This window comes from Sorex araneus, chromosome 1 (genome assembly GCF_027595985.1).
Source record: "Sorex araneus isolate mSorAra2 chromosome 1, mSorAra2.pri, whole genome shotgun sequence".
Lineage (NCBI taxonomy): Eukaryota > Metazoa > Chordata > Mammalia > Eulipotyphla > Soricidae > Sorex > Sorex araneus.
In genome coordinates this window covers 127633232-127648795 of record NC_073302.1, presented here as the reverse complement: position 1 = coordinate 127648795, position 15564 = coordinate 127633232, and the positions used below count along the sequence as shown (strand labels likewise).

Sequence of the window (15564 nt, the reverse complement as noted above, 5' to 3'; positions counted from 1 at the left end):
CCCTCAGTAATATCTTTACTTATCATTGTCTAGATAGCAAGAATAATTTAAATAGCAAAGAAGAAGAGAGAACTGTTTTACTCTAATCTAATTAAGTATTCTGTAGCCCTCTGTTGTATGTTTTGGGTGCCTATTCCCCACCTTACTATCACCCATCTCATCCTTACTATATTTTTGATAATTTATTTCTATACTGCGCTATTACTATCATTTTCAATTCCTAAAATTTCAGGGTTTTTTAGATAGCACTGCACGGTCATCCTGTTGTTCATCCATTTGCTCGAGCGGGCACCTGTAATGTCTCCATTGTGAGACTTGATGTTACTGTTTTTGGCATATCAAATATGCCACAGGTAGCTTGCCAGGCTCTGCCGTGCCATTCAGAGGACGGAGGAATTGAACCCGGGTCAACTGCATGCAAGGCAAACACCCTATCCACTATCACAAAAAAGGGCTATCACTCCAGCCCTTTTTTTAGATAGGTAGAAATAATTTCAAAATCACTCTCTGTCTTTCAGTAGAACATAATAATTTTTATGTTTTATTAATCATAGGCCTGATTAGCATCTGTTGGGCAGATAGTCCATTTCAAAGGCAAAGGACCAGTTATCTCATTAAGATTCACTGCTTTTTTAAAATTTACTTTGCAGAACTGAATCCACAAAAAAACGGTTAAAATTAATTAAGAGCTCACAAAATGTTGAAATAGATCATATACAATTGATAATCTTCCGGCATGCAATTTTATGAGCCAGTTGTAGCTGCCATGTACTGACGAGGAAGTTGACTTCCCAAAATTTCACTTATATTTTCCACAATTTACTTTTCAAAGCAATTTTGCATTTCAACTTTCATTTTAAATAGACAACACAGATTTTCAGGGAGTGTGTTGGCTTTCTTCTAAAAACACAACCATTACCAACTCATAAATGACTTGGTTCTGTGACAAAATTTAAGATTAAATTTAAAAACAGACTTGATAGACACTAAGCTGCTCAAAGAACAAACTTTGTCCTTTTTTCTCCATAGAATCTGAAATAGCTGAGCAGTAACTATTTTGAAGGCCAGAAACTAAAAGAGAGAAAGAAAAACTGGAAAGAAGAAGGAATGAATGAATGCTGACTCTTTCAATCTTTGTGATAATGTTTTCTTTTGTATTAGCAATCAGTTTCTGCCATCTGCCAGCATGCAAGGACACATCTCTTTAATAATTGCTTTAATAGCTATTATAAAATTGTTTTTGATAAAATAGGATCTTGCTATAACTATTATTCAAATATTCTATTTTATAAAACTGAGACATCAGATGAAGTACATAAAATTTTTTAAAAATATTATACATGGATATACTTTCATTAAACTCATGAAATATAAAAATCTAATGTAATAAGATTTTTAGCATAATACAACTTACCCTGAAGTAAACTGACATAATAAGAAATACCTAAAAAATATCTTCAGTTATTCTATTTAGGAGTGACAGGGAGAAAATATAAATGGTTTTGTTAAATTTTGCTGTTGGGCCTAGAGCGATAGCACAGCAGGTAGGGCATTTGCCTTGCACATGGCCAACCCAAGTTCAATTCCCAGCATCCCAAATGGTTTCCCGAGCACTGCCAGACGTAATTCCTGAGTGCATGAGCCAGGAGTACCCCTGTGTACCGCTGGGTGTGACCCACAAAGCAATAAATAAATCATTTAAATAAATAAATTTTGTTGTCAAGTAATTTTGAATCACAGTAGTTTGAGATGTCACCTTGTGTGCAATGCTCATCTAAGTGCAAGGGAACATGCCACAGATGACTGAGGTCTAGCTATTGTAAAGGCTTTTTCTGAGGTATTAATAGAGCTGTGATTTTAATACCGGTTGCATTACTTCCAACTAGAAATTTTTACAATTATTTTTTTACTATTTGCATCAGGAGATGTTCTAAATAGAAGCTTGGTAGAGACACAGTCATAGTTACAATCAAAGAGGAATATTTACTTTTCTGATAATTGATCTCTTTGGGAATAGAGAACATATAGCTCAGTCATTGATTAACATGAATAAAATTTTATTAAGGTACAGTGATTTGTAAGGTTGATCATGACAGAGTTTCAAATGATCTCTTAAAGATGACCTTATCTGTTTAGCACATTGAATATCTCAGAAAAGATACTGGAAGTGAAATGAAAACCATGATTTTATGCATAAGAACTTCCCATGAAGAGTTGGATGCGTGTAATAGTATGGGAGGAATAAAGCTAATGATCCATCAATGTTTAATATCTTAAAATTTTATTATCTTTAATCTTCCTTTTTTGCTGTTTTCCTCTGCTGTTTAGGATTCTAGTTTTATTAGGATCCATAAAGTGATAAAAGTCTCAAATTTCACCATGAAAACTAGAGATCTGCAGCTCTCTGATGTCTTTATGAAAGCACTTAACCACCTGCCTCTAGAATACAACTCTGCCTTATATAGCCGGATATTTGATGACTTTGGGACTCACTATTTCACTTCTGGCTCTCTGGGAGGGGTGTATGACCTCCTCTATCAGTATAGCAGAGAGGAGCTGAAGAACTCAGGTATGCTTTCTTTAGCCTGCTTACCCCACCCCCCCAAAATGATTATGTTAGCATACAATTTTTTTCTATAATTTTTGTTGATTTGACAACTTTTTTGGAAGGGGCCACACACAACAATGCTTTATGCCTACTCCTAACTGCACTAAGGAATCTCTCCTGGCAGTTCTCCGTGGTACCAGGGATCAAACCCAGGTCAGCCTCACGCAAGGCAAGTGCCCAACCCACTGTACTATCTCACTGCCCCCACCCAGCATTGTTCTTATACCTGTGAATGCCTCCACACTCATTCTATTTCTCAAGAAGAAGCCTTATCTTTACTCAAGGATCATTCTTGGCACTGCTTTGGGGACCATCTGTGGTGCCACGGGTTATACTCCATCTCCCATATGCAAGACAAGTGCCCTACCAGTTGTATTATCTCTCTAGCCCTTAGAAAAATGATCCCTCTCATATTCACCAGCAGTTTTTATTTTCTTTTACTTATCCTTAACTTAAAGCTAATAGTATAAATAAAGAAATAAGTTAAGTCTTTTCAAGTTATTGTGGACTAGTGAACACCCACTAGTGACATAACTTGCAACCAGATAAGAAATACTTTGACTTGAGGAAAAATTACAGCTTTATATCTTGGGATATAATCAGTAGTATTTTCTCTGCTAATTTCTAAAATAACAATATAAACCCTAGCTTTTAAATTAATTATGGTTTCTTAAATATTATATTGTCTATGTTAATTATTATTTTAGCTTAAGTACCTTAGAAGCATCCTCGGAGAGCCCGGCAAGCTACTGAGAGTATCCCGCCCCCCACGGTAGAGCCTGGCAAGCTACCCATGGCGTATTAAATAGGCCAAAAACAGTAACAACAAGTCTCACAATGGAGACTGTTGCCCACTCGAGCAAATTGATGAGCAACGGGATGACAGTGACAGTGATACAGTGACATCTCTTTATAGAAAATTCTTGTGCCTAAAAAAATTCTTGTTCCCTAAGTCCTCCAGACATGCTATTTTCTCACTATTGACTCTCTTAAAGAGTAGATAGGATCAACATCTAGAGCAATTTCAGTGAGAGGCCTGAAAGGTATTTTCACCTGGCAGTTACTGAAATCCAAGAGATTTATTTTATGTTGGGGTTTCCAAATATGCCTCTTATGTTTCATTTTAGCTATCCTTTCCAATGGAACACTCTGCATGATGAAGTTGCTGTCTTCTGCCACAGAGTATAGCATCAGCCTTAATGTTGAGCAGAAAAAGTTGGAGGAAATCTCTAACCCTTGACTTGGTTTCATTTTACCCTTGGGATGAAATTAGTCTGGTCACTGCTGCTGTAACACAGAAAACAATCTCTCATTAGATGGGCTATACTCGTTGTGCCCTCAGAACAAGACCTTTAAAAGGTCAGGCCTATTGAAGAACTCTGTGAATGTTTAATCAACCATCCAGCCTTTTAGCAGTTGGAGTCTCATAACTGAAATGAAGAGTTATGTGTTCCACTTCCTACTGAAACAGTATAAGGAAGATGGAAACCTTCCATCTGTTTCCCTGTAGGTAGAGAAGGACAGAGCCACACAATAAAGGAAGAAAGGGCAGTTGGAGTTGTGAAAGAAAACTGTAAATAATATGTATAAATACATTTTTATATGACATTCTTGTACATCATATATATTAGTATAAAAAATATATGTTTCTGGCTGTCATATCAATAATGGTAGTCAATTTTACTGTGGTGAAGGTGAAACCCACACAGACATAAAGAACTCTCAATGAAAACAAGTTCTTCAGTGTGTTTATCTGTTTTTCCCCCCACTCAAATATATAGTCTGGCTTCATCTATTTTATTTCTTATTTTATACAGCCATAATATGAAACAAGAGCATGGGCTTCATTTTCATGTGCTTTACTCAGTAGTGATTATATCCCTTGTTATTCATTTAGAAAAATTACTTAGTACTTTCTCTCCCTTAAGATAAATGAAACAAAATTAAACTACTTCTTATTTGCATTTCTTGATGTATTTCTCTACAGTGAGTGCCCCATAGTCAATTTAAAACCTTGAATAAAAGTTAACATTGCTTGAGTGTGCAAGGTGAAGAAAATTTCAACATACAGTAAAAACATGAAATAATTAAAATTTTATAATATGGCAATTTCAAATTCCATTTGTCAGAAAGTCATTTTATGCTCTAAATTGGAATAAAAAACTTTTTCACCCAGTATTTAACAATATGACATTTTTTACTAATGCTATTGACCTTTAGTCTATGCAAGCAGCAGAGTACATTTCTCAAATATTCATCCCCATGCTAGAGCAAAGGAACATTCAGGTTTGAGGGTTCAAGTGCTTCAGTAGCAAGCAATTTCTTAGCCAATGGAAGTAAAGTTCAGTCAACAAGCTACAGGACTCACCGAAGGGAAGGATGAACTTATACACCAACAAAGTTTTTATTTTTTAATCACTAATATAGTTCATAAGAGGAATTTATTGTCCAAATCCTTAAAGATACTTCTATTACCCAAAAAGCCCTAAGCATTCGAGTCATCCACTTGGTAGAACAATACTACCAGAAGTATAGCCCATATTGATTCATTCCCAGAAATAGGCAACAGTGACCTCACCGGTACTCTTTGGGGCCATTGTTAAAGAAGCATAATGCAACAAGATCATCAGTACCTCTTCTGTTTGGGGGTTGTAACGGGTAAAACCTGTAAATAAAACTTACTAATCACATGAGTTTATGGGAAGTCTCATGCCCATGAGGCTGGTAGAGAGTACTTATAGTTTCCAAAAGGCCAAGAACCTTATTATCTTCTGGGTGTTCAATGATACATTCTCAGGGTCTTTTGTTCACATTCTACTTTTTAGGTTTAACAGAGGAAGAAGCCCAAACTTGCGTCCGTACTGAAAAGACGAGACGTATTCTTTTTTTTAAGAGAAGAGAGGTGCAACACCACTGCACTAATAACAAGATGTCAGAGAAACATGAAGGTAAAAGAATTCTCTCCTAGCAGTGTATTCATTGTGTCCTGAGGTTGACAGTGATTTAAGTGCCATATTGTAGAATTGTGCTATCTTAAACATTTCATTTATTTTATTTATCTACCTTAAAACCAGTGTATGGAGGGGTACAGCTAAAATCTCACTAGTTCCATATAAAAAGATGGGATAGTTAAAGTTTCTTTAAAAATATAGCTTAATCAGTCATCTGTTTTTGGGCACTGTTTTTTTCCAGATTTTGTCTATTATAAACAGTGCTGAAATGAACATATAAATGCAGATGTGATTTCTACTATACCTTTTTGCCTTTCCGGGATATATTTCCAGGAGTGGTAATGCTGGGTCAAATGGGAGCTCAATTTCTAATTTTTTGAGAATTGTCCATATTGTTTTCTAAAAGGGCTGAACCAGTCGGCATTCCCACCAGCAGTAAAGGAGAGTCCCTTTCTTGCCACATCCGTGCCAACACAGGTTGCTTTTTTTTTTTTGGATGTGGGCCAGTCTCTGTGGTGTGAGATGGTATCTCATTGTTGTTTTGATCTGCATCTCCCTAATGATTAGTGATGTAGAGCATTTTCTCATGTGCCTCTCAGCCATTCAGATTTCCTTTTTGAGAAAGGACTTTGGTACATCTACACAATGGAATACTATACAGCTGTTAGAAAAGATGAAGTCATGAAATTTTCATATAAGTGGATCAACATGGAAAGTATCATGCTGAGTGAAATGAGTCAGAAAGAGAGAGACAGACATAGAAAAATCGCACTTATCTGTGGAATATAAAGTGGCAGAAAGGGAGACTAACAACTAAGAGTAATAGAGATAAGAACCAGGAGGTCTGCCCCACAGCTTGGAAACTGCCCTCACATGCTGGGGAGAAAGGCAGCTGAGATACAGAAGGAAACACCTATTAGAGAAAGTTGGGAGGAACCACTCAGGTTGAAGCTGCGTGCTGAAAGTAGACTATAGACCGAACATGATGGCCACTCAATACCTCTATTGCAAACTACAACATCCAACAGGAGAGAGAACAAAAGGGAATGCCCTGCCACAGAGGCACGGTGGGGTGGTGGGGGTTGGGGTGGGAGTGGTGGGACGGATACTGGGAACATTGGTGGAGGAGAATGGGCACTGATGGAGGATTGTAAATAATCACTGATCACTGTATGACTGAAATGCAAACATGAAAGTTCATAAGTTTGTAACTGTACCTCACGGTGATCCACTAATAAAATTTTTTTGAAAAAAAAAAGAAAAAAAGAAAAATAAAGCTTGATAAAGGTCTGAGAGAGAGACTACAAAGCAACACACCAAAGAACCCCTTGGCAACTGAGTCAGAGTGTTGTTTGACTTCTTCCTCTTCCAGTTCCATATCTACTAAGTGATCAATTGCTTCCCTGCTTTTGGCCAATTGTCCCGCTCTTCATTTTCATGGGCATACCCTGCATTCATTATTTCCTATCTGAATTACAGCAGGAACCTACTAACTGCTCCCCCAGCTTCTAATCTTGCTTTCTTTAGATCTACTCTAGACAGTTTCTGAGAGAGGAATATTCTTCAACTGAAGAATTAATAGGAGACTCCTCATGCCTTGGATGTGTCAGTTTCACACAATCCTAAAGATAATTTCCTGGCACTCTCTCTCTCTCTCTCTCTCTCTCTCTTCAGGTGAACTTTATGGCCACAGCTTTTCTATATATTGCCACTATAAATAACTTCTTTTGATATAAAATTCTTCTATTCTCTTACCTTGCATGACTGTTACCTACATAAAGCTCAGAAGGGAAAAAAATGAAACATTAACCACAGACACTCAAAAAATATTAGTTGATATTCTCATAAGGAGATAGACAAGAGCAAATATGAAGTCAATATTTACTACAGAGGCAAATAAATATTAGAGTATCAGAGTCTAGAGATGGTCTAAATGGGGGATATATGTTAAAAATAAAACAAATGGAAACTAGGCTGGAGAAATAAAACAGGGGTTAAAGTGTTAGCCTTGCATGTGGCTGACTGCAATTCAATGTCTAGCTCTGCATATGGTCCCCCAAGCACCACCAGGAGTGATCCCTGCAATAAATAAATAAATAATAAGGAAATTTTATGTATACTGCTTATTTCACACTTTGTTCATATTAAAATATAAACATAAAAAGAAACAAAAGGAAAATATAAAACAAATAAATGCTAATAGAACCAGAGGATGGTTACAAATTTGTTACCACTGTCTTATGAAATAAAATGACTTAAAAAGAATTTGAATTCAGTAAGTCAAGAGCTCAAAGGCAAAACAATAGAAGAAAAAACTCAATACGAATATCTTAAAGCTGAGATAAAAAATAAACATTGAGAAATATCACCTTGCATTTATAAATAAATTAGATACTGCAAGCACAAAATATTAGTCGCTAAAAATAAAATTGATAAAGTTAATTATATATAGTGGAGGAAGCTAACGTCTGAGCTTGCAAAGCTGTGCAGAGAAGTGATAAAAGAAGACCTCAAAGAGAGAAGAGCAGCAGTGTTGGCCAATGCAGCAGAAGCCAGGAAAAGTATTCGCAACGCTTGGCTGTTCTTCGCCAACTACAAGACCAAGGTGACTGCCCTCCAACGTCTGGATGGATCTATCACACCTTCCAGAAAGGCAATGGAGAGGATTATTCACAACTTCTACTTGGATCTCTTCGACAGCCACGTCCACCTGCCCACATACCAAATTACGCAGGATGGATATGTCATTCCCAATGTCCTCCTTTCTGAAATCCAACACTCCATTTCATTGGTAAAGATGTGTAGAGCACCCTGTCCAGACAAGGTCAGACCCGAACACCTGAAGAATCTGCCTCCAGTACTCATCAATACACTGACTCGGTTCTTCACATGCTACCTGTCTGAATGCAAGGTTCCATCCCAGTGGAAAACCAGCAGGACTGTTCTGTTGTACAAGAAGGGAGACATCCACGACATCAGCAACTATCTCCCAATATGCCTGTTATCTATAGTCTACAAGTTGTTCAGTCAAGTCATCCTTAATAGAGTAGGCAGAACACTAGACGAAGGACAACTGTGTGAGCAAGCCAGGTTCTGAAAAGGATTCAGCACGATCGACCATATCCACACAGTGACCAAACTCACTGAAGTTTCGTGAGAGTTCAAGATGCCGCTCTGTCTAACATTCATCAATTTAAAGAAGGCTTTTGATTCTGTTGAGATTGAAGCGGTCATCAAAGCCCTAGCCAAACAGGGCGTTCAAACTCAGTACATCAACATCCTCTGTGAGCTGTATTACGGAGTCACCACCAGGATCTCACCATTCTACAAGGAAGTGATCATTGACATAAAGAGAGGGGTTCGGCAGGGTGATACCGAAACTCTTCAGTGCTACCCTTGCGAACATCATGCGACGACTGGAATATGAAGGAATGGGAGTGAAGATAGACAGTAGGCAGCTACACTACCTCCACTTCGCTGATGACATCGTTCTCATAACGCCAAACATTAGCCAAGCGGCACAAATGCTGGCCGACTTTCACCACGAGTGTGGAAAGGTCAGACTGCAGCTGAATCTCAACAAAATGATGTTTATGAAAAACAAACTAGTCCCTGATATTCCATTTGCTCTCAACGGAACAAACATCTCCAAATGCAGCAGCTATGTGTACCTGGGTCGAGAACTCAACATGAGGAATGACTTGGCACCAGAACTGCGCAGGAGGAAGAGAGCAGCGTGGAATGCCTTCAAGAGCATCGAAGAAGTGGTTAAGAGGACGAAGAACCTCTGGCTCCAGGCACATCTTTTCAACTCCACCGTTCTTCCTGCACTAACATACACCTCAGAGACCTGGGCCCTAAGAAAATAGGATGAAAACACTATTTGTGTATCCCAAAGAGGAATCAAAAAAGCCATGCTAGGAGTATCACGTTTCACTCAAGTGAGAGAAGGAATCTGGTGTCCCAGCCTCTGTTGATGATCACGAATCAGGGACGCTGTCTCGTTTACCAAGGTGTTGAAAATCAGATGGGTTGGACACGTATGTGATTCAGAGATGACTGCTGGACTAGAGCCGTTACCAACTGGATTCCATGGGATGTCAGAAGACCATGTGGCTGCCCACCAATGAGATGGTCAGATTTCTTCATCAAAACCCTGAATGAACGATTTGGGGCTCTTCCTGTTCCTGGAGCTAGCTGATGTCATTTGGCTACACTCGCATGTGACAAGGACAAATGGAGACGTTGCTGGTGCCCGTTCAAGCAAATAGAAGATCAACGGGATGACAAGTGATACAAGTGAAGTGATACAAATTACGTATAGAAGATAGATAATGTAATTCATGAGAGCAAACAAAATTTCAAATATGAAAAGTTTTTAAGGAAAATTGAATGAATATGTTAATAAAAATGTATAATAAATTAATAAATTTAATTACATTTAGGAAAGATCTAATACAATTTATTCTGGGTATAGAGAAAAATTTAGATATTAAAAGTTATTAAAGAAAATTGAATTTAAAAATTATTAAAGAAAATTTTATTCCCGGGAATAAAAGTATAAGTTTAAAATAAATTAATAAAGTTAATTGCACATAGGAAAGATCTAATGTAATTCATAATGGGTGCAGAGAAAAATTCAGACATTAAAAGTTATTAAGGAAAATGGAATGAACATAATAATATTAAAATAAGCGAATATATGGGAAATGCAGTTGCAAAAGGCAATAACAAAATAAGAAAGCCATGGTAGAGAGAAACTAGCTTTGTGCTGAAATTCTACATCAGGACTTCAACAACTGCATGCTGGGCCTCTTCTTACTTGGAACCAAGCTATGCCAACAGACACCATGTTCTAGACCTCCAATAGGAACACTCATGCAAGCTGGGACTAAGTCATATGCAGCTGAGCAGCAACAGTGGGCCGAGAATAGGTCAGGCCAACATCACTGACTGTGCCCAAGGCCATGCACCTCCACTGATTCTAACTATCCTAATGTAGTTAGGTTGGCTCAATAACCCCAACAACAACAACAAGCCCCAAGATTATGGGCAGGTGCAGCAAACACAGTGGACATGCAGTGAGACACTAGCTTGGACGACCAATAGCAGACTGCACTCCTGAATTTCATGAGACATTCCTAGCATTAGGACAATCCTTTAAGAACAGGGGGAATAATAGCATTGCCTAATCCACCAATGCAAACACACATAGAGAAGGCAAGGAACATGTAGAGTGAGAAGGCAAGAAACATGATTTAAATGAAAGAACAAGACAAAGTCCTAGAGAAGACCTCTGAAACACAAAGATAATAACACTATCTATTGAAGAGTTCAAAGTGAACTTTTTGACTTCAGTTAAAAGCCTTGTTCTAAAGATGCTCACTAAACTCAGGGTACTATGTGAGCTAAAAGAAAAAAAAATTTTTAAGATCCAAATAGACATTGAGTCAGAGTAATAGTACAAGGGTAAGGTATACTTGCTATGTGTGTAACCAGCTGGATTTGGTCCCCCAGCACCATATATAATCCTCTGAGAAGCCAGAAGAGACTCCTAAGCACAGAGCCAGAAGAAAGTGCTGAGAATAGCCAGCAAACAAAAATACTCAAACTGGGCCCAGGGAAATGGCTCAGTGGTAGAGCACATGCCTCAGAGCTGGGAGGCATCACAAAAAATAATTCCAAACAGAAATCCCAGAGCTGAAGTAAATAGGAGAATTGAAAAGTACTATGATACAACAACAGAAAAAGGAGAGAAACAGACAAGTGAGATGAAAGAGAAGGCAATAGAACTCACCCAGAAAGTACATCAAAATGAAAAGGAATTAAGCAGTGAAGATACACTGAGAACTCTTAGACATGAGTAGCACTGTCGTCTCATTGTTCATTGATTTGCTCGAGCGGGCATGTTTTTGGCATATCCAATACGCCACAGGTAGCTGGCCAGGGTTTGCCATGGGCAGAATACTCTCGGTAACTTGCTGGGCCCTTTGAGAGGGAGGAAGAAATCAAACCCGGGTTGCAAGGCAAATGCCCTACATGCTGTGCCATCACTCCAAACATTCGTACAAATTTTTTTATGATTTTTTTTTTACTTTTGTATCATACCTCATGATGCTCAATGGCTACTCCTGACTCTACACTTAGGAATGACTCTGGGTAGTGCTCAGGGGACCATATGGGATGCTGGTAATCGAACTTGGGTTGGTTGCATGCAAGGCAAATGCCCTCTCCACTGTGCTATCGCTTCGGCCTCCAACATTAGTAAAAATTATATACTCACTAGGATTCCAGGAAAAGAGAAAGAATCAGATTATTTTAGGTAATAATGGCAGAAAACTTTACAAATCTAGGGAAGACAATAAACATCAGTGACAGAATAAACCAAGAAAGATCCCACCAAACACATTTTGATTTAAATGGCTAGAGAAAGGCTCTAAAGTGAAACCAGGAATGGCTTCATATGTAACAGAGAAAATCCAAAAGGTGCTCAGAAGACTTGAATTAGAGGTGAGAAGAGAGAGGCCAGGCATACCCAAAGCACTGAAAGGAAAAGGCTTCCAGGCATGTAGTCTACCTTGTATGCTAATCAATTAGAATTGAGATGATGCTAAGAGTTTTCAGATAAGGAAAAGTGAAAAGAATTCTTCATCACTAAACCATACAAAAAACTAGAAAGTTAATAAGTATATATTAAGATGTTCAACATCATTCATCATTGAAGAAATGCAAGTCAAACCTCAATAAAATGAAATACCTTTTTTAAATTTTTTTTAGTGAATCACCATGAGGGTACAGTTACAGATTTACATATTTTCGTGCTTGTGTTTCAGTCATACAATGCTCGAGTACCCATCCCTCCACCAGTGCCCATTCTCCACCACCGATGATCCCAGTACCCCTCCATCCCCCACTACGCCCCCACCCCACCCCACCCCACCCCGCCTCTGTGGCAGGGAATTCCCTTTTCCTCTTTCTCTGCTTTGGGGTGTTGTGGTTTGCAATAGAGGTATTGAATGGCCATCGTGTTCAATCTATAGTCTACTTTCAGCACACATCTCCCATCCCGAGCAGATCCTCCAACCACACTTTACTTGGTATTCCCTTCCCTATCTGATCTGCCTTTTCCCCCAGCATGTGAGGCCAGCTTCCAAGTCATGGAGCAAACCTCCTGGTACTTATCTCAACTATTCTTGGGTGTTAGTCTCCCATTCTGTTATTTTATATTCCACAGATGGGTGCAATCTTTCTATGTCTGTCTCTCTCTTTCTGACTCATTTCACTTAGCATGATACTTTCCATGTTGATCCACTTATATGCAAAGTACATGACTTCATCCTTTCTAAGAGCTGTATAGTATTCCATTCTGTAGATGTACCAAAGTTTCTTTAACCAGTCATCTGTTCTCGGGCACTCGACTTTTTTCCAAATTCTGGCTATTGTAAACAATGCTGCAATGAACAGAGAAGTGCAGATGTCATTTTGACTATAATTTTTTGCCTCTCCAGGATATAATCCCAGAAGTGGTATTGCTGGGTCAAAAGGGAGCTCAATTTCCAATTGTTTTTTGCTTTTTTGGGTCACACCCAGTGATGCACACGGGGTTACTCCTGGCTCATTCACTCAGGAATTACTCCTGGTGGTGCTCAGGGGACCATATGGGATGCTGAGAATCGAACCCGGGTCGGTCACGTGCAAGGCAAACACCCTACCCACTGTGCTATTGCTCCAGCCCCTCAATTTCTTATTTTTTGAGAAGTATCCATATTGTTTTCCAAAAGGGCTGAACCAGTCGGCATCCCACCAGCAGTGTAGGAGGGTCCTATTTTCCTTAGATCCACGTCAACACCGGTTGCTTTTGTTATTTTGAATGTGTGCCAGTCTCTTCAGTGCCAGATAATATCTCATAGTTGTTTCAATCTGCATCTCCCTGATGATTAGTTATGAAGAGCATTTTTTCATGTAACTTTTGGCCATTGTATTTTTTCCTTGAGAAAGTTTCTGTTCATTTCTTTGCCCCATTTTCTGATGCAGTTGAATGTTATCTTCTTGTAGAATTCAACCAGTGCTTTATATACCCATGATATCAACCCCTTATCAGATGAATATTGGGTGAATATCCTTTCCCATTCTGTAGATTGTCTTTGTATTCTGGTCACTGTATCTTTTGCGGTGCAGAAACTTCTTAGTTTATTATAGTTCCATTTGTTTATCTCTGTTTCCACTTGGTTGGTCAGTTGCGTGTCATCTTTGAAGATACCTTTAGCTTTAATATCGTGGAGGATTTTGCAGACCTTGTCTTTAATGTACCTTATGGATTGTGGTCTGATGTTGAGGTTTTAATCCATTTTGATCTGACTTTTGTGCATGGTGTTAGGTCGAGGTCTAAACCCATTCTTTTGCATGTGGTTGTTCAGTTATGCCAGCACCATTTGTTAAAGAGGCTTTCCTTGCTACACTTCACATTTATTTCTCCCCTATCAAAGATTAGATGATCATACATTTGGGGTTGTGTGTAGGGATAACCAATGGAACTCCACCTGTTCCATTGGTCTGTGGCTCTGCCTTTGTTCCAGTACCATGCTGTTTTAATTGTTACCGCTTTGTAGTAGATATTGAAGTTGGGGAGGGTGATGCCTCCCATAGTCTTTTTCCCAAGAACTGCTTTAGCCATTCTTGGGCATTTGTTATTCCATATGAATTTCAGAACTGCTTGATCCATTTATTTGAAGAATTTCATGGGTATTCTTATAGGGATCACATTGAATCTATATAATGCTTTGGGGAGTATTGCCATTTTGACAACGTTGATTCTCCTTATCTATGAGCAGGGGATATGTTTCCATTTCCTCGTGTCCCCTTTTATTTCATGGAGTAGTGTTTTATACTTTTCTTTGTAGAGGCCCTTTACCTCCTTAGTTAAGCTTATTTCGAGATACTTGATTTTCTGGGGCACAATTGTAATTAGGATTGCTTTCTTTCATGTCACTTTCCTCTGTCTCATTACTTGCATATAGGAAGGCGATGGACTTTGGGTATTGATTTTATAACCTGCGACTTTACTGTACAAGTCTATTGTTTCTAAGAGTTTCTTGGTAGAGGCTTTAGGATTCTCTAGATGTAGTATCATATCATCTGCAAATAGAGATAACTTGACCTCTTCCTTTCCTATCTGAATGCCCTTAATATCTTTTTCTTGTCTAACCATTATTACAAGTACTTTCAGTACTATATTGAACAGAAGTCATAAGAGTTGGCATCCTTGTCTTGTCCCTGATCTTAGAGGAAAGGCCCTTACTTTTTCCCCATTGAGGGTAATGCTTGTCATGGGTTCGTGGTAGATGGCTTTGACTATCTTGAGGAAAGTTCCTTCAAAATCCATTTTGGTGAGTGTTTTCATCATAAACGGGTGTTGAATCTTGTCAAATGTTTTCTCTGTATCTCTTGATATGATCATATGGTTATTATCTTTACTTTTGTTGATATGATGGATTATGTTGATTAATTTCTGAATGTTAAGCCATTCTTGATTCCCCGGGATGATACACTTGATCGTGGTGTATGATCTTTTTGATGAGTTGTTGTATTCTATTTGCTAATATTTTGTTGAGGAACTTCGCATTGGTGTTCATCGGGGATATTGGTCTATAATTTTCTTTGTTAGTGGTGTCTTTGTTTGCTTTTGGCATTAGGGAGATATGTGCCTCATAGAAACTGTTTGGGAAAGTTCCTGTTTCTTCAATTTTCTGGAAAAGCTTGAGAAGAACTTGCAACAGGTCTCTTTAAATGTTTGGAAGAATTTGTTAGTGAATCCATCTGGGTCTGGGCTTTTGTTTTGGGGAAGGCTTTTTATTACAGTTTCAATTTCCTTAATATTAATGGGTCTACTGAGGTATTCCAAGTCTTCTTAGCTCAGTCTTGGAAGATTGTAGGAATCAAGGAACTTATCCATTTATTTTAGGTTCTCTTGTATTGTGGTGTTCAGACTTTCAAAGCAGTCTCTGA

At 38.4% G+C, this 15564-nt stretch overlaps 1 protein-coding gene across 1 annotated transcript in view; it reads left to right on the top strand.

The window, feature by feature from the left end:
- Positions 1-15564, top strand: part of C6 (complement C6) — an 80406-nt gene that overhangs the window by 25789 nt on the left and 39053 nt on the right. Inside the window, exons 8-9 of the mRNA XM_004605536.2 lie at positions 2329-2569; positions 5434-5556. Coding sequence (XP_004605593.2) covers positions 2329-2569; positions 5434-5556 — 364 coding nt within the window. The remainder of the gene's footprint in view (positions 1-2328; positions 2570-5433; positions 5557-15564) is intronic.